The sequence below is a fragment of the Salmo trutta genome, chromosome 2, assembly GCF_901001165.1.
Source record: "Salmo trutta chromosome 2, fSalTru1.1, whole genome shotgun sequence".
NCBI classification, from domain to species: domain Eukaryota; kingdom Metazoa; phylum Chordata; class Actinopteri; order Salmoniformes; family Salmonidae; genus Salmo; species Salmo trutta.
The window spans coordinates 12,661,807-12,688,529 of NC_042958.1; the positions used below are offsets into that span (position 1 = coordinate 12,661,807).

Here is a 26,723-nt window from a genome sequence, read left to right on the forward strand (position 1 = left end):
CAGAGAACATCCCTGGTCATCCCTACTGCCTCTGATCTGGAAGACTCACTAAACAGAGAACATCCCATGTCATCCCCACTACCTCTGATCTGGAGGACTCACTAAACAGAGAACATCCCTGGTCATCCCTACTGCCTCTGATCTGGCGGATTCACTAAACTCACATGCTTCGTTTGTAAATAATGTCTGAGTGTCCCCCTGGCTTTCCATCAATAAATAAAAATCAAGAAAATGGTGCCATCTGGTTTGCTTAATATAAGGAATTTGAAATTATTTATACTTTTACTTTCGATACTTAAGTGTATTTTAAACCAAATACTTTTTTGACTTTTACTGAAGACTGAGACTTTTACCCCTCATCCCTCCCGTGGTTTCACACCTCTGTGTGCCTGCTACTGTGGGTGTGTGGTGGGTAACCTGTGTACACATTCATTGTGGATGCCTGTGTGTGTGTGTGTGTGTGTGTGTGTGTGTGTGTGTGTGTGTGTGTGTGTGTGTGTGTACACATCTGTGGGAAAGTGTGTGTACATCTGTGGGAAAGTCTGTGTGTGTGTGTGTGTGTGTTTTCTGTCTCTCACACCCATCTGCAAGAGCCATCTAATAGCACAGAGGTTGGCTCAAGCCCAAAGAATTACCCTCCTCCACTGGAATGGAGGCGCTGCCACTACATGGTGTGTGTGTGTGTGTGTGTGTGTGTGTGTGTGTGTGTGTGTGTGTGTGTGCGCACGTGCATGTGCGTCGCTGCAAGCCGAATGCGTCGTTTCTCAGCTTCTTAGAAACCGTGTACAAAGAGGTTCCCAAGCCAGCCAGTGCAGCCATATCCTCTTAACTGGCCGTCTCAACTCTTGTGATTAACTGGGATTAGGGCTAAATTTGCAGCTCTTCCTACAATAATGAGATTGCTGCCCAACTCAACTACAGAAAGGCTGCATCTGTCTTCTTTTCAGTTCAGATAAATACATTCCTATGTGTGAGTTATGAGCGGCTAGCCATTCAACCCAAGTTGCGGTTGGAGTTGAGTCGCTATGGTGATCTGGAGATTGTGATGCCTCCATGGAAACGGATCCACTCCCCCTTCCGTTGTCGAGCTGACCACGTCCCGACACTTCCCCTCTGTGACTCATTAAACCACCCCCCACCCTCACCCCTCCATCCCTGCTCCCTCCATCCCTGCTCCCTCCACCCTCACCCCTCCATCCCTGCTCTCTCCATCCCTGCTCCCTCCATCCCTGCTCCCTCCATCCCTGCTCCCCCCACCCTCACTCCTCCATCCCTGCTCCCTCCATCCCTGCTCCCTCCATCCCTGCTCCCTCCATCCCTCCCTTTCTGGGGAGAGCCTCCCTGCTGACTCCACTTTTTAGCCCTCGGGGCCTTGCACCCCAGCATCAGTGCCCCGAAGTTAATGTCTTCCAATGAGGAAGAGGCCACCGAGACGGGCTTTAGCAGTATGGTGGACAGAGACCACCAGGTGTATAGGACCATGGTAGAGGGAGGGCAGAGGTCATTCGGTCTGTGACCATAGCATTGACCCCTGATCCTGGTGGCCTTTATGACCACTACTGTCACCTTCATTTTAACTTCTGTTGTTGACACAGGCCTTTTGGTTGCTGTGGCAACATCATTTGGACAGAGCCAGAATGGATTTTGGGATTTATCCCCCCACATTCTATCATCAATTCTGTTGATTTGACTGTCACCAAAATACACTAAATATACAAAAGTATGTGGACACCGCTTCATTAGTGGATTCGGCTATTTCAGCCACACCCGTTGCTGACAGGTGTATAAAATAGAGCAGACAGCCATGCAATCTCCATAGACAAACATTTGCCAAAAAAAAAGGCCTTACTGAAGAGCTCAGTGACCTTCAACGTGGAACTTTCAAAGGATGCCACCGTTCCAACAAGTCAGTTTGTCAAATTTCTGCCCTGCTAGAGCTGCCACGGTCAAATGTAAGTGCAGTTATTGTGGAAACGTCTATGAGCAACAACGGCTCAGCCGCGAAGTGGTAGGCCATACAAGCTCACAGAACGGGACCACCGAGTGCTGAAGCACGTAAAAATCGTCTGTCCTCGTTTGCAACACACTACCGAGTTCCAAACTGCCTCTCGAAGCAACGTCAGCACAATAACTGTTCGTCGGGAGCTTAATGGAATGGGTTTCCATGGCCGAGCAGCCGCACACAAGAAAAATATCACCATGCGCAATGCCAAGCGTCGGCTGGAGGAGTGTAAAGCTCGCCACCATTGGACTCTGGGGCAGTTGAAACGCGTTCTCTGGAGTGATGAATCACGTTCCACCATCTGGCAGTCCGACGACGAATCTGGGTTTGGAGGATGCCAGGAGAACGTTACCCGCCCTAATGCATAGTACCAACTGTAAAGTTTGGTGGAGAAGGAATAATGGTCTGAGGCTGTTTTTCATGGTTCAGGCTAAGCCCCTTAGTTCCAGTGAAGGGAAATCTTAACGCTACAGCATACTAGAGGTCGACCGATTATGATTTTTCAACGCCGATACCGATACTGATTATTGGAGGGCCAAAAGTGCCCGCTGCTGATTAATCGGCCGATTTTTTAAATTTTTAAATTTGTAATAATGACAATTACAACAATACTGAATGAACACTTATTTTAACTTAATATAATACATCAATAAAATCAATTTAGCCTCAAATAAATAATGAAACATGTTCAATTTGGTTTAAATAATGCAAAAACAAAGTGTTGGAGAAGAAAGTAAAAGTGCAATATGTGCCATGTAAGAAAGCTAACGTTTAAGTGCCTTGCTCAGAACATGAGAACATATGAAAGCTGGTGGTTCCTTTTAACATGAGTCTTCAATATTCCCAGGTAAGAAGTTTTAGGTTGTAGTTATTATAGGAATTATAGGACTATTTCTCTCTATACGATTTGTATTTCATATACCTTTGACTATTGGATGTTCTTATAGGCACTTTAGTATTGCCAGTGTAACAGTATAGCTTCCGTCCCTCTCCTCGCTCCTACCTGGGCTCGAACCAGGAACACATCGACAATAGCCACCCTCGAAGCAGCGTTATCCATGTAGAGGAAGGGAAACAACTACTCCAAGTCTCAGAGCGAGTGACGTTTGAAACGCTATTAGCGCGCACCCGGCTAACTAGCTAGCCATTTCACATCGGTTACACCAGCCTAATCTTGGGAGTTGATAGGCTTGAAGTCATAAACAGCGCAATGCATTGCGAAGGGCTGCTGGCAAACGCACGAAAGTGCTGTTTGAATCAATGCTTACGAGCCTGCTGGTGCCTACCATCGCTCAGTCTGCTCTATCAAATCATAGACTTAATTATAACATAATAACACACAGAAATAAGAGCCGTAGGTCATTAATATGGTCGAATCCGGAAACTATCATCTCGAAAACAAAACGTTTTTCCTGTCAGTGAAATAGGCGGCCCAAACTGTTGCATATACCCTGACTCTGCGTGCAATGAACGCAAAATGACACAATTTCACCTGGTTAATATTGCCTGCTAACCTGGATTTCTTTTAGCTACATATGCAGGTTTAAAAATATATACTTCTGTGTATTGATTTTAAGAAAGGCATTGATGTTTATGGTTAGGTACAGTCGTGCAACTATTGTGCTTTTTTCGCAAATGCACTTTTGTTAAATCATCCCCCGTTTGGCGAAGTCGGCTGTCTTTGTTAGGAAGAAATAGTCTTCACAGTTCGCAAAGAGCCAGGCGGCCCAAACTGCTGCATATACCCTGACTCTGTTTGCAAGAGAAGTGACACATTTTCCCTAGTTAAAAGAAATTCATGTTAGCAGGCAATATTAACTAAATATGCAGGTTTAAAAATATATACTTGTGTATTGATTTTAAGAAAGGCATTGATGTTTAAGTTTAATGCTAGCTAGCAACTTATCTTGACTTCTTACTGCATTCGCGTAACAGGCAGGCTCCTCGTGGAGTGCAATGTAAAGCAGGTGGTTAGAGCGTTAGACGAGTTAACCGTAAGGTTGCAAGATTGAATCCCCGAGCTGACAAGGTAAAAATCTGTCGTTCTGACCCTGAACAAGGCAGTTAACCCACTGTTCCTAGACCGTCATTGAAAATAAGAATGTGTTCTTAACTGACTTGACTAGTTAAATAAAGGTAAAAAAAAGATATATATATACACACATACGTGTGTGTGTGTGTGTGTATGTGTGTGTGTGTGTGTGTGTGTATGTGTGTGTGTGCGGCTCCAGTACCTGAGCGTGGTGTCAGGGTGTGTGTCCATGTGGACTTCCAGGTCGTACTTGCAGCCAAAGGTCTTGAAGCAGATAGGGCACGGCAACACCTCATCATCCCCCTGGCCTGAACCCAACTCCTCCAACACACTCTCCTCTAGCACCTGGACACACACACACACACACACACACACACACACACACACACACACACAAAGGTAACAATATTAATGACTTGGCTGGAAATGGCAGGAAATGTAATTCGGTGGACTAGAGGAGATGCGTGCACACATTTGACAGTGTGTTGAAGTATGTGTGTGATTTTCTGTGCGCGGTACCTTTTTTTTGGCCGGTTCGTCGCTTCGCTCCTTGTCCTCGTCCATGGCCGACCTCCTCTTGGCGGAGGGGCGACGTCTCTTGGTGGGCAAGGGGGGGCTGATGGGAACGACGCCAGCCGGGTCTTTGTCATGGATCTTCATATGTCTGCAGGGAGGAGAGACAGACAGGAAAATACGTCAGAACAGAACACAAGACGGCACAAAACAAGCCAGGTCCCCGATTGGTTTGTGCTTTAGCCTACTTCATTATTATGACAATGCAATCAGGAGTTGACAGGAGAGCAGAAATAGACTGGTTACTATGGTCGTTGAGGAAAAGTTTGCTGGCTAACTCAGTGATCCTGCTTTGTAACATGCTTGTAGTATCCTCAAAAAAATGCTGGACTGATGTACACCACTGATTTCATTGCCAGAACTTTGCAGCGAGCCTCAGATCTACTGAGGAGACAGTGTGGAGGGTTGCCAGGTTGGGAAGCTGGGCTCAACACACACACACACACACACACACACACACACACACACACACACACACACACACACACACACACTTGGGAGGAGGGCAGAACGATGGTAATAGTCTTTAAATTGCTCCCATTATCCAGCCGAGTCAGCAGGCCCATATAAAGGCCTAACTCCAGACCAGGGAACAGGGCCATGAGGGTACCATCAAGGACAGTCATCTCCATTATGCTAATGACGGCTTCAGTGGAGCCCTTTCCATATTATATACTGAACAAAAATATAAACGCAACATGCAACAATTGCAACAGCCCTGGTGGACATTCCTGCAGTCAGCATGCCAATTGCACACTCCCTCAAAACTTGAGACATCGGTGGTATTGTGTTGTGTGACAAAACTGCTAATTTTAGAGTGGCCTTTATAGTCCCCAGCACAAGATGGACCTGTGTAATAATCATGCTGTTTAATCAGATTCTTGATATGCCACACCTGTCAGGTGGATGGATTATCTTGGCAAAGGTGAAATGCTCACTAACAGGGATGTAAACACATTTGTGTACAACATTTGAGAGAAATAAGCTTTTTGTGCATATGGAACATTTCTGGGATCTTTTATTTCAGCTCATGGAACATGGGACCAACACTTTACATGTTGCGTTTATATTTTTGTTCAGTATATATGTCACATTTGCCTTCTCTAGAAACGTTTACAGAGATAGTTCAGATATTTATTTTCTATTCGTGTCATTCAGATATAGTTATACAGTTGGACATAGATGATGTTTATTTGCACTGTGGTGGATGATTGGACCACAGAAATAAGCCTGTTTAGACAGAGGGTGTCCTCTGGAAGCCATTGTTGCTGCTGCTAACTTCCCTCCTCCGACACCACTTCACTACACAACATTTCAGCTGTCGGGCTATGTCACATAGAGGAGAGAGGGGGAGGGAAGGAGAGAGGGAGCGAAGAGAAGGAGAGAGACAAGGAGGGGTGTACAGAGAGAGCAAGAGAGAAATGGGGAGAAAGACGAACGGAAGGATAGAGATGTGCGAGGGATAGCGAGACGGTAAGAGAGAGAAAGAGAAGAGATGAGCTGTCACACAGGACTTCTAAAAGAAAGGCCTGACTATCAGCACAGGAAGTCATGTTATCTATGGGGGAGGGGGGAAGGATGGGGGAGGAGGAGGGGACAATGTATAGCTGGGGGAGGGGGGAAGGATGGGGGAGGAGGAGGGAGAGAGGGTAGAGAGGGAGGAGGGGGTTGAGGCAAAGTGAACTCTTAGCTAGCTAGCTTCATCAAGGTAAATGTGACTTGAATGTGTTCTTCAGAAGCTGATGACATTAGTCTAAACTGAGAGAGGGGTCAAAGATAACTGCAGAGCTAGGAGAAGAGTGATGAATGGTTGGGGGGTCACTAAACCATACAGGAGTCCTTTTTCTCCCTCCTCCCCCTCTAATCTGTCTGGTGAAAGGTCAAATGCCATCGGTTGATTTAAGGAAATGTGTGTGCGTGTGTGTGTGTGCATGTGTGAAGGGAGGGGGGGCAGGAGGGCTAAGACCCTGGCAAACACATCAGCACATCCCTGACGGGCCTAGCCCACAGAGACATGCATCAGTAGCCAGTCATAGGGCCTCTGTATGTGTGCTAACATTTCAGTGTGTGTGCTAACATTTCAGCGTGTGTGCTAACATTTCAGCGTGTGTGCTAACATTTCAGCGTGTGTGCTAACATTTCAGTGTGTGTGCTAACATTTCAGTGTGTGTGCTAACATTTCAGTGTGTGTGCTAACATTTCAGTGTGTGTGCTAACATTTCAGTGTGTGCGACTGTGTACTCATACTTCTGTGTTGGCAAGTTGCTGCTTGAATAAAGATGGGTGCATGATTGTGCAATTGTGTGGGCAAACTTTTTTGTGAGTAATTTTGATAGTGTGTGTGCATGGATATGTGATATAGCTATGTCTGTGTATACGTGTGTTTGCGTAAGAGTGACTACGTACATCTGTGTGTGCCAGTGTCAATAAGTGTGTTTGTCTGTGTAAAACTGTGTGTATTTGCCAGCATCAGAGAGGAAAGGTCAGCCAGCGCCGGGTAGGCAGCACAGGTCTCGGCTTTCACTCTGCCGTCAGTGCCTGAGTTATAAATAGCAGGCAGGCAGCGAGCTGGTCGCCCATGTGGGGACCTGACAGGCAGCAGCCGCATCCACCTGGACTCTGACCCCCGGCCACAGCCAATCCCGAGAGAGCCAAGCTTCCATGTCAGCACAGCGAGATTGGATGAAGCCAACTTGTCTTTGAGTCACCTCAGCCACGCTCCTCAATTCACCTGTCCTGCCTACAAGACATTTCCACAGTCTATCAAGTTGGTTGATGGTTTGATCCGCACCAGAGGTTACCATGTGACAAAATACCTTGTTATCTATACTTGAAGAAAATTATTTATTTTTGAAATAAAAAAATCTAAAGAAATGTGTAATTTGCCTTTATCATCAGGATATTGTAGTGCACTCAAACAGCTCCCATCACACCAAGGGTAAAAATACACCACCTTATCAAGATGCTATCCATCAAAGACAAATGTATTCTTTCAATATCATTTATAGTGTTCTTATGAGAGAAAACAAAAAGAAGAGACAGAGCGAGAGAGACAGAAAAAGAGAACTCCTCAGACTGTGACAGTGGGGGTTGATGATTCAACAGGTCTCTTCTCATCCAAACTGAAAAATTCCACTGCACCAGCACAGAGGGTGGACAGGGGGCGCTGTAGCGTCAAAATGCTGCTCCCTGCTCTTGTGCAATGTCACACCAAGGGCATTCCTCCTTACCATCGCAGCTTCTCTCTCGCCTTCTCTTCTAGCACATTTTAATGTCCTCCCTTTCCTATAAAGAGTTAAAGCAAATAAAAGCACACCATCCACTACTGACTGGCTCAGTCTATTCACCAGGCCCTTCATAGGGTTGGGGTGTATCTCCTTGGCAACCGGCTCACAACAGCAGGCCCCATTTCATTTGATGTTCTGGCAACAAAATGGCTGCTCCACTGCCAGTCATATGGACAGCTCCATCACATCAGCCCAGAGCTGGATGGATTCAGTACCGTGGAACATTCACAAGGAAGGTGGCAGATAGAAATACAATGAATAGAGCCCACTCCATCTCAGTGTGCTTTGAGTTTCTTACCCCAAAGTGTCGCTTCTTTTTTGGAGTGTTAAGAAAATGCTAAATAGAGTGGTGAAAAAGAACACTTATATGCAAAGTAACAACTTAGTATCGCCTAGTATTTTCTAAACAGAATTCATCCTCATCCTTTGACATCCTGTGAAACTAGAGAGCACTGAGCTACCAACACACAAACGTCTTTCTGACAGTTGTTCTCTCTCAGATTGAGGCGGCCTACACTCATTGTTTCCTGCCCACACCTCTTCATTCCTTGCGCATGATAAAGCTGCATCTACCGAGCAGGCAGACTACTGTCCTGGTGCATCCCTATCATGCAGACAGCAGACTTCAACATCCAGCAGTTTAGATTTCACAACAACACTACTTCATCAGGAGAACTTAACTAACTGTGCAGCAGGACAGCTTCAAAAGCTTATGTTGTAGGGCAGGTCAACTCAATGGGATGGCGCTTCTCACATCAGCACATCACATTCAAACCTCAAGCTCCAAATTCTACTCAATTCAGTCAAATCTAGTCAATTCTAGTAAATTCAGTAGATTCTAGTCAATTCGGTCTAGCATGCTGGGAGCAGATACCCCATCAGTTGTCGGGTGTGTGTGTGTGTGTGTGTGTGTGTGTGTGTGTGTTGAAGTGGGGAGGAGGCCAACGTCATCTTCCCACTTCCTGTGTTCTGCTTTGCCTAAACAGCAACCCCTGATAACGCCCATACATTTATCTCTGTGCCACAGTCCTCCAAACTCCTAACCCCTCCATGTAAATGGCCTGACAAACGTTAGCTTGAAGATAGGGGGTATAAGCATCAGGCAGGACCTTGAAAAGTCAACAGGTTCTTTCATTTATTCATTCAACCCCATTTTCCCCTTAAGGCCTTGTTGACCATTGGTGTGTGGGCATAACAGACCATATGCACACTGAATTATGTCTGAACTGAAGATTAATCTATATTCTTAGTCATTTCTGGTAAAAAAAGAAAAATTATAATTGAAAATATGACCCAGCACCACTGGGGGGGAGGGTCTTTGCGACTGTACCGTGCAATGATTGGCTTTGTATATATGTGTATTGTGTTTTTGTTTGAGGCATCCAGACATTTTTTGGGAGAGAAAAAAAACAATGCTTTCCCTCTGGGATTTGTTTGTTTACTGAGTATGGTGTTTTATATCAACTGCTAGGCTATTCTAAAGGGCGCGTTTGCAGTTGGCGACAGGTGCTAATGCTGGGATTTGTGCTGGGTTTGTGTGGCGGGAGCAGGACTGCACATGTGTTTGGGTGGTGCTGCTGTCATAGCTGGGAAAGGTATTGTTTACAGAGAGGCTTAAAGATCAAAACCTTAGTCTTGGTAATACTCTCAGCCTTCCTTGGCATACAATCTTTACACAGTCCATGGCATTTCTTGCGAGATAAATAGTAATTTTCTAAAGCTTGAAGGGGGAAAAAAACATGTAAACTACCCCGGGTAATGAAACGTCTACTGTACAGGTGAACTACCCCGGGTAATGAAACGTCTACTGAACAGGTGAACTACCCCGGGTAATGTAACGTCTACTGAACAGGTGAACTACCCCGGGTAATGAAACGTCTACTGAACAGGTGAACTACCCCGGGTAATGAAACGTCTACTGTACAGGTAAACTACCCCGGGTAATGAAACGTCTACTGAACAGGTGAACTACCCCGGGTAATGAAACGTCTACTGAACAGGTGAACTACCCCGGGTAATGAAACGTCTACTGTACAGGTGAACTACCCCGGGTAATGAAACGTCTACTGTACAGGTGAACTACCCCGGGTAATGAAACGTCTACTGTACAGGTGAACTACCCCGGGTAATGAAACGTCTACTGAACAGGTGAACTACCCCGGGTAATGAAACGTCTACTGAACAGGTGAACTACCCCGGGTAATGAAACGTCTACTGTACAGGTGAACTACCCCGGGTAATGAAACGTCTACTGTACAGGTGAACTACCCCGGGTAATGAAACGTCTACTGTACAGGTGAACTACCCCGGGTAATGAAACGTCTACTGTACAGGTGAACTACCCCAGGTAATGAAACATCTACTGTACAGGTGAACTACCCCGGGTAATGAAACGTCTACTGTACAGGTGAACTACCCCAGGTAATGAAACGTCTACTGTACAGGTGAACTACCCCAGGTAATGAAACGTCTACTGTACAGGTGAACTACCCCGGGTAATGAAACGTCTACTGTACAGGTGAACTACCCCGGGTAATGAAACGTCTACTGTACAGGTGAACTACCCCAGGTAATGAAACGTCTACTGTACAGGTGAACTACCCCGGGTAATGAAACGTCTACTGTACAGGTGAACTACCCCGGGTAATGAAACGTCTACTGAACAGGTGAACACCATTAGCAATGGTTTTCTTCGAGTTTCTGTGTTTGACACACAAAACAGAAAACAATGCAGAAATCCCACCAGGCCTTACCACAAAGACTAAACATCAGCAGGTAGCCATGTGATAACCAGTTAGAGTGAGTGTGAGTGAGGGAGGGTGTCTGACCTGTGCATGTTGCCGTTGGTGGTGAAAGTCTGTCCGCAGAAAGAGCACTTGTAGGGCCTCTCTCCACTGTGCACTAGCATGTGGCGGTCCAGCGAGCTGGCTGAGCTCAGGGCCTTGCCACAGATGCTGCATGAGTGGTCCGTCGCCCCGTTGTCCGAGTTGTGCTGAGAGAGAAATTATAGTGTAGAATTACTACATGTTATGGTTATTACTTCCATTACTTTATGTATACTTGTGAATAGTAGTGTTACCTGTCGGATGTGCATAGTGAGCTGGTGCTGGGTCATACAGTCCTTGTCACACAGGGGACAGATGAAATCTGTACTGAAGTCTTTGGCTTCCTGTAACACAGTCCCACACAGGAGGAGATCAGAGGTTAGAAACACAGAGAGAGGCGAGATGGGAACATACTGTAAGGTCCAATCCTGTAAGGTCCAATCCTATAGTAACTTCATCTTTGAAATAGTTAAGATTTGATAATTGGGGTTGGCTCTACGGCAAAAATACTTCCTTGGCTTTCATTACTAAGCTGTAGATGGATGGACTGTGGTTGGTGGGGCCTGAAGCACTGAGGCTGACCCCATTTACCATGGGGAAAATCCCACAGGGTCTGCTATCCTAGTCTTGTGCAATACAACAATGTCATCACTTATCTTTTTTCATATCTGCAGATGGCTGACTGTCTGTCCCTCCGTTGACCTGCCTGTCCCAGAGACTTTGGGATTTGGATTTGATGCCCATATTGACCCTGTCACTCATTCGCCTGTAGCCCTGCTCTGTTACCCGTTGCTTGGTGTGTGTGTGTGTGTGTGTGTGTGTGTGTGTGTGTGTGTGTGTGTGTGTATGCATGGTGAGGGGGATGTTTGACGTGGAGCTCAGTGTAACCCTACATGCCAGGGCCCACCTTCCCCTCCCTCCCTCCCTCCCTCCCTCCCTCCCTCCCTCCCTCCCTCCCTCCCTCCCTCCCTCCCTCCCTCCCTCTGCTGTTGACACTACAGCTGATCATTAACTGACTGACTGAACAGAACACTACAGTGCCATGATCTCACACACACACACACACACACACACACACACAGAATCTTCGAAAACAATCTCTAGGAAGCACTTCCTTTTCCTCCAGGAGAGGCCTAGCAAAGGTGTTGTTTAGATCCTGTGCTCTGCTGGCTTCCACTCAAGTCTGTTTCACAGCCCAACATCTCGCTGGCATCCACTGCATTACAGATGTTTTCTCTCCACACACACACACTCAAGTGGTCTGGAGCTCAACTCTACTGTATAGTGTGTGGCAACAGAGGTCAAGAAACATCCTTCATCATTCATTCATTCTCCTGCGAGTGTGTGTGTGTGTGTGTGTGTGTGTGTGTGTGTGTGTGTGTGTGTGTGTGTGTGTGTGTGTGTGTGTGTGTGTGTGCGCGCGTGATGTCCATACTGCAGGATGAACATCAAGAGAGAGGGAGAGTGGCGGAGTTTCTGTTTCCTACCTTCCAGTCTTTCATATAGTTCTGCTCTGACTATATCTACCAATACCTTTCAAATGCAGTTAAAGTGAATTGAGTTTTAGGCTTGCAGCAAAAGATACATAACGGCTGCTTGTTTAGGATAAAGCTCAGCCAGGCAGGCAGACAGACAAAGTTTAGACACCATTTCCTTTTCTCTGCTACTCTTTCTAGACCACAGCCCAGTGTGAACTCTGCAAGCTGGCCACTAGTGAAAACCTCTTCACCTGCTAACATGCATTGACCATACAGCTGTGTGTGGCCCATGCTAGAGCTGACATAATCTGGTGAATTACATAATCATCTGTAAGCCGGTTTCCTCAAGGGGCGAGAGCCTGAGAATCAGGCCACTCCTGCTAAAGGGAAGTACACTATGTCTGACAAGGGTCGGTAGGCCTAAAACTCTGGTTCTGGAAGGCTCTTGTTCCAGGCTGTGTGTGTGCGTGTGCGTGTGTGTGTGTGTGTGTGTGTGTATGCTTCATAACTGACACCTGTTTGTCCTACACCCGAGCGCTACTGGCCCCATCCCAGGCTTTAAAAGGAGCCATGTGACCCAGGCCGGGGAAGACAAAAGGGGAATTGAGAGGCAAGGAGAGTTAGGGACCATTTGTTGCGACACGTTTGAAAACTGACACACACACACACACACACACACACCACTGTACCTCACCGTTGGCGCATAGTCAGAAACATCAGGTCTTACCGTGATGTTTTCAACCAGTTCATACTTTCACTTTCTTTATGTAGTGTCTCTCTTGTTGTGATGTGTGTTTTGTCCTATATTTATATTGTATTTATTGTTAATCCCAGCAGGAGGCCTTCTGCTAGACTGTCTTTGTAAGTAAGAATTTGTTCTTAACCGACTTGCCTAATTAAATAAAGGTTAAATAAAAATAAAACACTTGAAATGTGATGCTAAATAGACTCAGCCTCCTCCCTGTTCATTTTGTGTGTGTGTGTGTGTGTGTGTGTGTGTGTGTGTACCGTGGTGTTCCTCCGGGCGTTGCGGTTGATACCAGGGGGTCTGGGCAGGGTGGTCTTGCTGATGGGGGTGGAGGGTGTGGAAGGCTCCAGGGCTCCGTTGAGCTGGCCTGCATTCATCACCGTCGACAACATGGTGTTGATGGATGACAAATCCACACCTTCCTCCTCTGTCATATTCTCTCCATTTTCTCCAGCCGCGCCTTCCTCCTCCTCTTCCTCCATCGCTCCGTTAATCCCTGGGAAGAGCGAATAAACCTCCGTTAGCACACGCAAACACACACAAGCTAACACACACACCAGTCGTGCAACACACACAAGAACACTCAGACACGGACACACAGGCACACACACCACCCTGACCTGTGTGTTTGTCCTGTGTGTGTGTGGAGTCAGGGGTCTCCTGCTCCTCAGAGTGCTCGGTCTCTCCAGCGCTCAGCTCGGCGCTCACTCCTCCCCCCGGAGGCGTGTCCTCTGTGGTGCTCTCCATCACTGCAACAACACAAACATACACACAAACTTAGTGACATGGGACAGATACACAAACTTAGTGACATGGGACAGACACACAAACTTAGTGACATGGGACAGACACACAAACTTAGTGACATGGGACAGACACACAAACTTAGTGACATGGGACAGACACACAAACTTAGTGACATGGGACAGACACACAAACTTAGTGACATGGGACAGACACACAAACTTAGTGACATGGGACAGACACACAAACTTAGTGACATGGGACAGACACACAAGCTAAGAAGGCTTTAGCTAGCTATTAGCATTTTCTCCTGCCCAAAGATTTTTAAGACACACACACACACACACACACACACACACACACACACACACACACACACACACACACACACACACACACACACACACACACGATCAAGAGCAGGAGTCAGAAGATGGTAAATGAAGTGAGTATGCAGTGCACTTCACAGTGTGCACTTCACATAGGGTGGCTTATGGAGTGGCAGGAGGACTTAGAGCGGTTGGGGGGGGTTGAGGTTTACGCAGGGAGGAGGTGGTGGAGGAAGAGGTGGAGGAAGAGAAGGTGTAGGGTGACCTTGTGATTGGGAGAGAGAGAATACTGACTCGATGCCCAGTGGAAAAGAGATGATGTCACTAGCTAGATACGATAGCCTGTGTTTTATTACACTCACACCTGTTTCATATGAGACAAGAGAGGGAGGGAGGGACGGAGCGAGGGAGGGACGTAGGGAGGGAGGGACGTAGAGAGGGAGGGACGTAGGGAGGAAGAGACGTAGGGAGGGAGGGAGGGATGCAGGGATGTAGGGAGGGATGTAGGGATGTAGGGACGTAGGGAGGAAGGGAGGAAGGGATGTAGGGAGGGAGGGACGTAGGGAGGAAGGGATGTAGGGAGGAAGGGACGTAGGGAGGGAGGGAGGGACGTAGGGAGGGAGGGACGTAGGGAGGAAGGGATGTAGGGAGGAAGGGATGTAGGGAGGAAGGGACGTAGGGAGGAAGGGACGTAGGGAGGGAGGGACGGATGTAGGGAGGGAGGGAGGGATGTAGGGAGGGAGGGAGGGATGTAGGGAGGGAGGGACGTAGGGATGGATGTAGGGATGTAGGGAGGGATGTAGGGAGGGAGGGACATAGGGATGGATGTAGGGATGTAGGGAGGGAGGGACGTAGGGAGGGACGTAGGGAGGGCGGGAGGTAGGGAAGGAGGGACGTAGGGAGGGACGTAGGGAGGGAGGGACGTAGGGAGGGAGGTAGGGAGGGAGGGAGGGACGCAGGGAGGGAGGGACGTAGGGAGGGAGGGACGTAGGGAGGGAGGGACGTAGGGAGGGACGTAGGGAGGGAGGGACGTAGGGAGGGAGGGAGGGAGGGAGGATAGAAACCGTATTTCTTTCCAAAACTACTTCTCTCTAGTAACAAACCAATCACAGCAGGCCACCAATAGTGTCTATGGTCCATGGATTCAAGTAACCCCATAAGCCCCCACACCACTACCCACCACAGGAGGTTGGTGGCACCTTAATGGGGAGGACAGGCTTGTGGTAATGGCTGGAGTGGAATGAGTGGAATGGTATCAATTACATCAAACACAAGGGTCCATTTGCTCTGTTCCAGACATTATTATGAGCCGTCCTCCCCTCACCAGCCTCCACTGATACCCACTCACCCAAATACGCATAGGTTCAATCCCTTGGCTTCCCCATCCTCTCTCCACACCCTGTTGCTTGGAGCGCCCAGTCCCCAATGGGAGGGTTTGGGGAGCTAATCTCTCCAACTCCATGCTGGACTGGTGCTTTCTGTACTACCCCCCAGGCCCATCCTGTATCCTGTACACATCCCTAACTATGAATAAGGTAGTTAGTTGGCTATGGAGCGCCAACTAATACAGACAGTGACTGAGAAACAGTTAAAGGACAGGGAGGGAGGGAGGGAGGGAGGGAGGGAGGGAGGGAGGGAGGGAGGGAGGGAGGGAGGGGAAAAATAGAGGAGAGGAGGATGCAAGAGGAAGGAAAGAAAGATAGAAAGAGGGGGTAGCGAGAGGGGGAGGAGATAAGGAGAGATACAACTGCAGAATAAGCAAAAAAGAGAAGAGGGAGGAGAGAAAGAGAGAGGTAGTCAGAAGTCCCCCCTCCTGTTAATTGCGGCTTTCCGTTCACAGCCCCACAGGAAGCTCCTCTACGGTCCAGGCCACTTCCTCCTCCTCATGGAGGGGTGGAGTGCGTGTTCTAGTCTCTACATGTCTCATTCCTCTACATCGGTTTAGTGTGAGTCACTCAGAAAACCAAAGTGAAAAAGGGATGGAGGACAGGAGTTGGGATGATGAAGAGAAAAATAGATGCGAGAACAGAGAGGAGAGGAAAGGGAACAAGGGTCTGGGAAACAGACACTGGAGTAGCAGAGAGATAGACAAATACGAGATGAGATGGAGGAGAGGAAGGAGGGCAAAAAGAGGAGAGGGGGAAAGAGTGGGTGAGAGAGAGGTAAGCTTAAACAGAGTGGTAAAGGCTGGTTATGTTTTTTAGTGACCCGCGGGAGGGAGCAGTGACATCACAGACGGTAACATGGCCTAAGCAGGTGCAGTGTTACGGTCCCCTCTGACAGGGTGGGAGGGGTGTGTGTGTCTGCCTGCCTCTCACTACATGTCTTACCGTTACTGCATCCTATGTACAACATATTTGTCTTTTTCCATTGACAAAAATGAGTCATGCAGGATATAACAAACAACCCTCCCTGGTGTTGCAAGTAACACCATGCACAGACTTACTGGGCCAATTCTAACTAGATTATTGCATCATGCACAAATGAATGAAAGCTACTGGACTAAAACTAGTATTCTGGAGTAAGTAGCCTTCAGTAGCCAATGGAGTAGCAGCACTAACTAGTAATACAAGTAGTGTGGTCATATCGAATAGTGGGGGGGGGGGGGGGGGGTGTTGTGAACCTTCCTAACCGCAGATCTCAAGCTTAGCCATGGATTTGTTTCATTTTATTAGCCGAGCATCACCCCCCCCCCCCCCCCCCCCCCAATCTGATTGGTGGATCAAACACTTGGGCAGCACTTTTTATGGCCTGCTAAAATGAACTGCAACAGATGGCAGGAACGGGGAAAGAGAGGAGGGAAGGCTTGAAAGAAAGGGATAGATGGAGGAAGGAAAGAGGGGGAGAAGATAGAGGGAGGATAAGGAGAGAACGGTAGAGATACCAAGGCATAGAAAGGGCAGTTGAAGAAATGAGGCAGAGGGAGAGAGTAAAGCGAGAGAAAGAGAGATTGCACAATGGTTGGGCTAGGTTTGTGATGTTTTCAGAGCAGGCGACTGGAGCAGACTGTTGCACTTGTTTGGAGATTCCAACACACGCTCACAGAGAGAGAGTAGTGCGTGTTACAGGAGAGGTGTGTGTGTGTGTGTGTGTGTGTGTGTGTGGAGAGGACGGTTGAAGGGGGGCAGCAGTGGCTGCTGTTACTACATCTGTTCCCAGCCATCACTCTCACTCCGGCTTTGACACCCACCAACCCACCATATCTCCCCATCACACACACACACACACACACACACACACACACACCGTGCTGCCCGACCCTGACATCCTGACATTCTTGCACATCCTTGTAAAAAAGAGCAGGGGAGGTCACAATGTAGGAGTCAAGAGAGAACATATATGTGTGTGTGTGTGTGTGTGTGTGTGTGTGTGTGTGTGTGTGTGTGTGTGTGTGTGTGTGTGTGTGTGGCAGTAACACACAGAGATGGAAAAGTTGCCACACTGTGCCAAACAGCGGCAAACAAGAATGCCTCTCCTCTTCTCTCCCCTCCTCTTGTCGATCCTTGGGCCCCCTCGCACTCCCTTCCTCTCGCAGAATCCTCCCACCTCCATTTGCTCTCCCCCTCTCCTTCCGTCTCTCTCCATCTTGTTTTGTCTGCCTGCCTGCCTGGCCGGGCCCCTCCCTCTTCCCTCCATCATCTCTCACACTCCCTTCCTTCTCTTCTTTACTCTTCTCTGTCACCTTCTGTCACCTTCTGTCACCTTCTGTAACTCGGTTTAACCTGAATCTGTCACCTTCTGTAACTCGGTTTAACCTGAATCTGTCACCTTCTGTAACTCGGTTTAACCTGAATCTGTCACCTTCTGTCACCTTCTGCAACTCGGTTAACCTGAATCTGTCACCTTCTGTCACCTTCTGCAACTCGGTTTAACCTGAATCTGTCACCTTCTGTAACTCGGTTTAACCTGAATCTGTCACCTTCTGTCACCTTCTGTAACTCAGTTTAACCTGAATCTGTCACCTTCTGTCACCTTCTGTCACTCGGTTTAACCTGAATCTGTCACCTTCTGTAACTCGGTTTAACCTGAATCTGTCACCTTCTGTCACCTTCTGTCACTCGGTTTAACCTGAATCTGTAAACATCTGTATCGGTTGATGCATTTTATTTGCAACACTTTATTGTCGTGTTCTTTTATATATGTATATTTTATCTTACTCATGTAGCAAGCTCAGTTCATGAAGTTGGATTGATTAATAGAAGTATTAGGTTAAGCAATCAATTCTTCCCATTGATTATTGGAAACTGTAGCAATTTGTTTTAGGTTTGAAGCCCTACGTGAAAGTATTCTCAATCAATCAACTTGCAGCAACCAAAGATGATGACCTAAATATGACACCCACTACCCCCTTCCACACGGTCAGTCAGCCACCAATCTGGCAACAGCATCAGTCACATGACAAGGTCAGAGGGGTGGTGGGCTAGACGGGACACCCGTGTGTGGACGTAATGCTGGTGACAAATCACTTGTTCTAGAGTGGGCGGGTGACACGTTTCCACTGCCTTAAAGCCACCCTTCATTCTCCATGACTTTATTGAAATATTAAAAGGTGTTAAAACCAGGGCTAACTCTGCTCACCTTGATCAACTGAGCCACCTGCTCAGGCTACAATTCAGTGACTGATACGTTATATAGATTGATAGACAATGGGCCGCGAGCCAAACTGCCAAAACTGACACATGCTCTTCAAAGCAAACAGTGGGGAGATTTGCTTCATCCCTGCACTAACAAAGCTGTATTGTTAATAATCCATTCACCTTTTGGCCCTTTTGGTCCTTCCAGACTAGCTAGCTAGATAAACGAGAGAGGAGAGAGAGAGAGCGAGAAGCAGGCGCAGTAACCCAGTCCAGTCATTGTCAGATCAGTGATCAAATCAAGGATTGGAGGGAGATAAGAGGAAGGAAGTAACAACGCATTTCAAAGCATTCCAACGGGGTGTAGTGAAGAGTTATCTCGCGAGAGGATGAGTGTGTATCTGTGAGTGTGTGCGCGTGTGTGTATGAGAGAGAGGGGGAATTCTATATCAAGGCTGGAGAGGGAGAAGTGAGGGAGGGAGGGAGGGAGAGGTGGAGGGATCCGTGACCATATGTTGGCTATTTATTACCTCCCCTCCTAACAGTCTCTCTCCTCCTGACACCATGAGAAGTCAACGTTCCCTCTTAAAGGTCTAACAGTCTCTCTCCTCCTGACACCATGAGAAGTCAACGTTCCCTCTTAAAGGTCTAACAGTCTCTCTCCTCCTGACACCATGAGAAGTCAACGTTCCCTCTTAAAGGTCTAACAGTCTCTCTCCTCCTGACACCATGAGAAGTCAACGTTCCCTCTTAAAGGTCTAACAGTCTCTCTCCTCCTGACACCATGAGAAGTCAACGTTCCCTATTTCTAGGGGGTTTAGGGTTAAGGTTAGAATTAGTGTTAGGGTTAGGAGCTAGGGTTGGGTTTAGGGTTAAGGTTTGGTTTTCGGGTTAAGATTAGGGTTAGGGTTGGGGGTTAGGGGAAATAGGATTTTGAATGGGACTGAATTGTGTGTCCGCACAAGGTTAGTTATACAAGACTGAGTGTGTGTGTGTGTGTGTGTGTGTGTGTGTGTGTGTGTGTGTGAGCGATGTGATAGAACAGTAAAGTACAGTTTAGTACAGTGGGTCTGCCTGGCCTGCCTGTGTGGATGTGAACTAACTGGCTGGCGTTCAGACAAAGTGGCGGAGCATGACGCTCGCCTCAATCAGAACAGGAAGCAACACGAGAGAGAGCTCTCCACTTCCCGCTCTCTGCCCGTGTTTGTGTGTCTGATTGATGAAGAGTGTTCTCCCTCCCGCCCTACTTCTTGTGAGTTTTTAGAGGACCACCCTTCCCCCCGTCATCTGCTTTTCTCTCCTCCTCCGGTCCCCCCTCCCCCCCTCCCTCCCTCCTTCAGCTCACACTCAGCTGCTATTACCCATCTTCCCTGCTTCCCTTCCCTCCCTCCCATCTCTCTGGCTACCCTACCCGGACTTGTTGCTCTTACTCACCCAAACACAGATACAACAAGTAAAGATAATTCATACGCACTTTCAACCACCCACAGCACATCCAGCTACTTGCCTCTAGCTCCCTCCCACAGCGCAAAGCTCAGCATGCTGGTACAGTACTGTTTACATTACAGAGGTAAGGAAAGGGGTGAAGGCATTTAGGGATGGACAGACTCTTTTCTTCATCTGCTTCCTCTTCCTCTCAATCCATCGCCAATCATCCTGCGGCTGTTTTTCCCTTCCCCTCCATTGTCTCCTGTCTGCCTCTCTAGCTGGCTCTCTTCATCTCTCTTTCAGTTGCTTCCTCCTCTTTTTCTATTGGGTTACTAGAATAGGGTACGGTTAGCCTACACCCAGGGGTGAAATGCTTAACGAGCGCAAGGTTAGGCTATATGGCTGTGTTGAGGTCAAAAATAATGTGTCCAAACTTTGACAGTATCTATCTTCCCATCTGTTGTGTTCAGGTCAATATATTACCTTCGTCTGGGACTCCGAAGAAGCAATGTGAGCTAGCTAAAAACATCAGTTAACTACTCAGAGTAGAGATCAGTTATCAGAGTGGCGTTGATGGGGCTGGGAGGGAGGGAGGGAGGGGAGGGAGGGAGGGAGGGAGGGGCATCAGCCTCTGTAGAAAGGAAGCTGTCCCCTCAGGGATTATTCCTCACACACACAGCTAGCTCACTGTTAATCTTCATTTACAATCTGTAGAAACTATGAAAATAGAATGGTTCAGAACTTTTGTGAAACATCACAGCACAGTTGAACATTATATGGCAAATAGAAATCAAAAAGATACATGGGAGGGGATGAGGGTAGCTGAACAATGGGACTAAAAACAAACAAAAGACAACTATTGTACAGTATTCTGTGTCCGTAAAATGTATACAGTATGTATAAGCTGGAAGTAGAAGCCTAAGTGTTGTTGTCTGTTAGTTTTGTCCAATTAGGGATGGTATGTTAGGGTTAGGGAAAGAAATGTACGGAAAATATAAATGTTTTACTGTTTAAAATAATATGCATTCGGGAAGTATTCAGAGAAATTGACTTTTTCCACATTTTCTTACGTTACAGCCTTATTCTAAAATATATTAAATAAAAAATGTTCCTCATCAGTCTACACACAATACCCTATAATGACAAAGCAAAAACAGGTTTTTATACATTTTTGCAAATGTATTTTTAAAAAAAGATTTGAAAAAAATACCTTATTTACTTAGGGAAACAAGGTCGAATGAATTGTCAGACCCTTTGCTATGAGACTCAAAATTGAGCTCAGGTGCATCCTGTTTTCATTGACCATCCTTGAGATGTTTCTACAACTTGATTGGAGTCCACCTGTGGTAAATTCAATTGATTGGACGTGATTTGGAAAGGCACACACCTGTCTATATAAGGTCCCACAGTTGACAGTAAACCAAGCCATGAGGTCGAATGAATTGTCATTAGTGCCCCAAGACAGGATTGTGTTGAGGCACAGATTTGGGGAAGGGCACCAAAAAATGTCTGCAGCATTGAAGGTCCCCAAGAACACAGTGGCCTCCATCATTCTTAAATGGAAGGAGTTTAGGACCACCAAGACCCTTCCTAGAGCTGGCCGCCCTGCCAAACTGAGCAATCGGGGGAAAGGGGCCTTGGTCAGGGAGGTGACCAAGAACTCGATGGTCACTCTGACAGAGCTCCAGAGTTCCTCTGTAGAGAACCTTACAGAAGGACAACCATCTCTGCAGCACTCCACCAATCAGGCCTTTATGGTAGTGGCCAGACGAAAGCCACTCCTCAGTAAAAGGCACATGACAGCCCGCTTGGAGTTTGCCAAAAAGCACCTAAAGGACTCTCAGACCGTGCGAAACAAGATTCTCTGTTCTGATGAAACCAAGATTGAACTCTTTGGCCTGAATACCAAGCGTCACGTCTGGAGGAAACCTGGCACCATCCCTACGGTGAAGCATGGTGGCGGCAGCATCATGCTGTGGGGATGTTTTTTCAGCGGTAGGGATTTGGAGACTAGTCAGGATCGAGGGAAAGATGAACAGAGAAAAGTACAGAGAGATCCTTGATGAAAATCTGCTACAGAGTGCTCAGGACCTCAGACTGGAGAGAATGTTCACCTTCCAACAGGCTAACGATCCTAAGCACACAGCCAAGACAATGCAGGAGTGGCTTCAGGACAAGTCTCTGAATGTCCAGCCAGAGCCTGGACTAGAACCCGATCGAACATCTCTAGAGAGACCTGAAAATAGCTGTGCAGCGACGCTCCCCATTAAACCTGACAGAGCTTGAGAGAATCTGCAGAGAAAAAGGGACGTTTCTTTTCTTGCTGAGTTTATATATTTTTGAAATATATGGGGGATTGGAAATGATACAGACAATTACATTGATAGAAGCCACAATCTATTTGCAATATTAAAGCTGATCCACCCCTATAAAGAAATAAAGTAATGGCATTTCTCTCAATGATTCTAATCAACCAACCACAAAAACATGTGGCCACGAAAAATGTCTGCCGGGACATACCCTAACGTAGCAGCCATAAGAGAAACGCCTGAGCTGAGTTTCCACATCTGGTTTTCAACGGAAAAGGAAGCTAGGTTGAAAATAGCTGTATCCCTGAAAAACGGAACATCCGGTTGTTGGCAACTCCGCTAAGGCTAGTCAGGACCAATACCCCAGCCAATTATCTCTCTCTCTCTGATGCAAAATTACTGTCTCTTCACACACATCAAGTGATTTCAAAATGCACCAGTCTAATGCCAGGATGTTGACATTTATAGGCCCCTTTACAATTAAATGATTTACCCTTAAGTAATGTTGCAGCTGCATAAAATATGTAAATACAATAATGTCAGTAGCCTATACCTAGGTCTAAATATAACACCCTCATCACAGATCAAATGATTCAGTCTTGACTTCCATCGACTGATCAAATGGTTCAGTCTTGACTTCCATCGACCCTGGGGGAGGTGCGAATAACATACTGCCGATAAGGCAAAGAGCGGTGACTGAAAGTAAGTTTGTGTGTGTGGAATCTGTGGGACTTACCTACACAGGTGTGGAGGTGGGGTGTGTGAGACCAAGAATTGAGAAAAAAGGACTCCTCTTCTCAACAAAGGCACAGAAAGATAAAGCGAGGGTTGATATGGTATGATAGCATGCCATGCACATAGCTCATACCTGAAAAACATAAGGAAACTTTAAGGAAAACAATGGACTAAAAACAATGCCGATTTCATCCCAAACCGGTAATGAGGGCGAAATGAGTCTTTAGAATGCCTTAAACTTTTACTGTTCTCCATCGCTGTCTACAGAAAGCAGTGGCTTTATGTAAAAACAAAAAAAAACCGCAATGGAAGAAAATATGCAATGAAAATATGCAAATGTAAAAAAGGATGATGATGATGATGATGCATCAAAGAAGAAAAGTAGACATGCTGAATGAAGAATGAAGCTTAACATTCGGGGGTTGAAAATGTGCAAGCACAGCCCTCAGTGTATGGGGACTTAAGAGTTAAGAGGTGGGATGGAGGCGAGGAGGCAGGTAAAAGAGAGAGGGGAGAAGGCGGTCAAGAGGGGGGGAGGGAAGAAACAGCCTTATATTTACCCGTCGAGAGACCAGGGCAAAAAGTTGTCTGGGCTCGGAGCTCAGGGCTGGGGGGAGACGACGGCCTGCCTGCCCACCTCGAGTGTCAGCACCCACTGATCACACTGCAGGGAGAGCACAGAGACCGCCGTCAATACACAGTCATGTCGTCTGCATGTACAAACACACAACAACAACAACAACAGCCTTCTAAGCATGCACTGATGGATTGCGGGCCACAATTCAGTGTGTGTGTGTGTGTGTGTGTGTGTGTGTGTGTGTGTGTGTGTGTGTGTGTGTGTGTGTGTGTGTGTGTGTGTGTGTGTGTGTGTGTATATGTGTGTGTGTGTGTGTGTATATGTGTGTGTGTGTGTGTGTGTGTGTGTGTGTGTGTGTGTGTGTGTGTGTGTGTGTGTGTGTGTGTGTGTGTGTGTGTGTGTGTGTGTGTGTGTAGACTTTGGTTTCTGGTCTTGTTAAGCTGTAAACAAAACAACTTCCCGTGTGCTGTTATCACACGATGTGACTGAGCACCAACACACACATCCTGCCCCACAGCTAAACCCGGAAACCATGGACCTTTGACCTGATGGGATTCAGTCAAGTCATTAGAAAATAGGCCTACTGCGGGATAGCGAGGCAAATCGGAGGCCCAACCAAGACACTCATTCTCATTAAGGCAGTTATTGTTTCCAACATGGCAGGCTAGCACTGAAGCCTGCTGACAGATGAGTATTCTGGTAATAGGTGAGGTAAACACAAGGATCGGTGGACACAAGGAGAGGGCATTACAGTGCAGAGCCACCGACAGATTATCTACTTTGTTAAAGAGGTTTGGGGGGGTGGGGGGGGGGACTAAGATGAGGGAGCAGGGTAAAGTACAGAGAGAGAGAGAGAACAAAGGATGGATAAGAAGAGGAAAAGCTGGAGGGAGGAAGGAGAAGATTGCTAGCTAAAACAGGACAGATAAGACGAGTAAGTATGGATGAGAGACGGGGATAAGGGAGAGGGAGAGAGAAAAGAGCTAGAGAGATAGGGAGGGAGGGAGACGAGGATGGATGAGAGAGAGACGAGGAAAGCAGGGAAGAGGGGGTAGAGAGAGAGAGAGACAGGACAGAGATTATCAGATTAGTGGCTGGTAAGAGCTCCTAATTAAGAGGCAGAAAGAGAGGCAGTTATCATGGGGCCGGGCGGAGGAGACATTTTAGGTTCAAATTCCTATTTAGTCACTGCACTGTGTGCAATCATCTTAAACCCTGTTCACATCAAATGCTACAGGTGCGCCCCGGCCTGCATACGTGCTCTCTTCCGAGGAGACCAACTGTGGCTTGGTGTCAGAGTGCAGTCCAGCAGGACGGTGTCAGAATCCAGTCCAGCAGGACGGTGTCAGAGTGCAGTCCAGCAGGACGGTGTCAGAGTGCAGTCCAGCAGGACGGTGTCAGAGTGCAGTCCAGCAGGACGGTGTCAGAGTGCAGTCCAGCAGGACGGTGTCAGAATCCAGTCCAGCAGGACGGTGTCAGAATCCAGTCCAGCAGGACGGTGTCAGAGTGCAGTCCAGAAGGACGGTGTCAGAGTGCAGTCCAGAAGGACGGTGTCAGAGTGCAGTCCAGAAGGACGGTGTCAGAGTGCAGTCCAGCAGGACGGTGTCAGAGACCAGTCCAGCATGAAGGTGTCAGAGTGCAGTCCAGCACGAAGGTGTCAGAATGCAGTCCAGCACGAAGGTGTCAGAGTGCAGTCCAGCACGAAGGTGTCAGAGCCCAGTCCAGTAGGACGGTGTCAGAGTGCAGTCCAGCAGGACGGTGTCAGAGTGCAGTCCAGCACGAAGGTGTCAGAGCCCAGTCCAGTAGGACGATGTCAGAGTGCAGTCCAGCAGGACGGTGTCAGAGTGCAGTCCAGCACGAAGGTGTCAGAGACCAGTCCAGCAGGACGGTGTCAGAATGCAGTCCAGCAGGACGGTGTCAGAGTGCAGTCCAGCACGAAGGTGTCAGAGACCAGTCCAGCAGGACGGTGTCAGACTGCAGTCCAGCACGAAGGTGTCAGAGACCAGTCCAGTAGGACGGTGTCAGAGTCCAGTCCAGTAGGACGGTGTTAGAGTCCAGTCCAGTAGGACGGTGTCAGAGTCCAGTCCAGCAGGAAGGTGTCAGAGTGCAGTTCAACAGGAAGGTGTCAGAGTGTAGTTTAGCAGGAACACTGTGCATGCTGCGTACGTGATGCAGCTGTCAGACAAAGTGACAAAGGGCCATTTCCTGTATCTGAATCTCACACTCACACCTCCTTGGTGAGGGGCACTGCTACTGTGGGGCAAAGGGCGAAGAGGGGATTCACATAATAACCTAACCTACAAATAAAACCCATCACAGAAGCTTGGTGTTGCAAAGAAGTGCTGACAAAGTTATCGCTACAGACGATAATCTAATAATATAAGCCATTTAACAGACATTTTTATCCAAAAGCAACTTACAGCCATGCGTGCGTACATTTTTATGTGCGGGTGCTGCCAGAAATCGAACCCACTATCCTGGTGTTGGAAGCACCATGCCATACCAACTGAGCTACAGAGAACCCCAGAGATAACTAGCTACAGATCACTGCACGTCTACCAACTGAGCTACAAAGAACCCCAGAGATAACTAGCTACAGATCACTGCACGTCTACCAACTGAGCTACAGAGAACCCCAGAGATAACTAGCTACAGATCACTGCACGTCTACCAACTGAGCTACAGAGAACCCCAGAGATAACTAGCTACAGATCACTGCACGTCTACCAACTGAGCTACAGAGAACCCCAGAGATAACTAGCTACAGATCACTGCACGTCTACCAACTGAGCTACAGAGAACCCCAGAGATAACTAGCTACAGATCACTGCAGTCTACCAACTGAGATAACTAGCTACAGATCACTGCACGTCTACCAACTGAGCTACAGAGAACCCCAGAGATAACTAGCTACAGATCACTGCACGTCTACCAACTGAGCTACAGAGAACCCCAGAGATAACTAGCTACAGATCACTACACGTCTACCAACTGAGCTACAGAGAACCCCAGAGATAACTAGCTACAGATCACTGCACGTCTACCAACTGAGCTACAGAGAACCCCAGAGATAACTAGCTAC

At 47.5% G+C, this 26,723-nt stretch overlaps 1 protein-coding gene and 1 long non-coding RNA gene across 6 annotated transcripts in view; both read right to left on the minus strand.

The window, feature by feature from the left end:
* LOC115150721 (ras-responsive element-binding protein 1) overlaps positions 1-26,723 on the minus strand; it is a 66,182-nt gene that overhangs the window by 11,808 nt on the left and 27,651 nt on the right. For 2 of the 5 annotated variants that reach the window (XM_029694279.1, XM_029694288.1), the window contains exons 2-7: positions 13,566-13,694; positions 13,206-13,441; positions 10,974-11,063; positions 10,723-10,886; positions 4,554-4,698; positions 4,237-4,379 (exon numbers count right to left, since the gene is read on the minus strand). In XM_029694279.1, the coding sequence (XP_029550139.1) occupies positions 4,237-4,379; positions 4,554-4,698; positions 10,723-10,886; positions 10,974-11,063; positions 13,206-13,441; positions 13,566-13,694 (907 nt within the window). Of the gene's footprint in view, positions 1-4,236; positions 4,382-4,553; positions 4,699-10,722; positions 10,887-10,973; positions 11,064-13,205; positions 13,442-13,565; positions 13,695-23,065; positions 23,198-23,624; positions 23,729-26,723 lie in introns of those variants that run through there. The other 3 variants (XM_029694308.1, XM_029694299.1, XM_029694319.1) reach the window with 3 other exon arrangements.
* LOC115150735 (uncharacterized) lies at positions 17,693-18,537 on the minus strand. The gene is made up of 2 exons (XR_003867150.1): positions 18,024-18,537; positions 17,693-17,990 (listed from the first exon to the last, which is right to left on the minus strand). It is a non-coding gene; the product is annotated as an uncharacterized LOC115150735 (long non-coding RNA).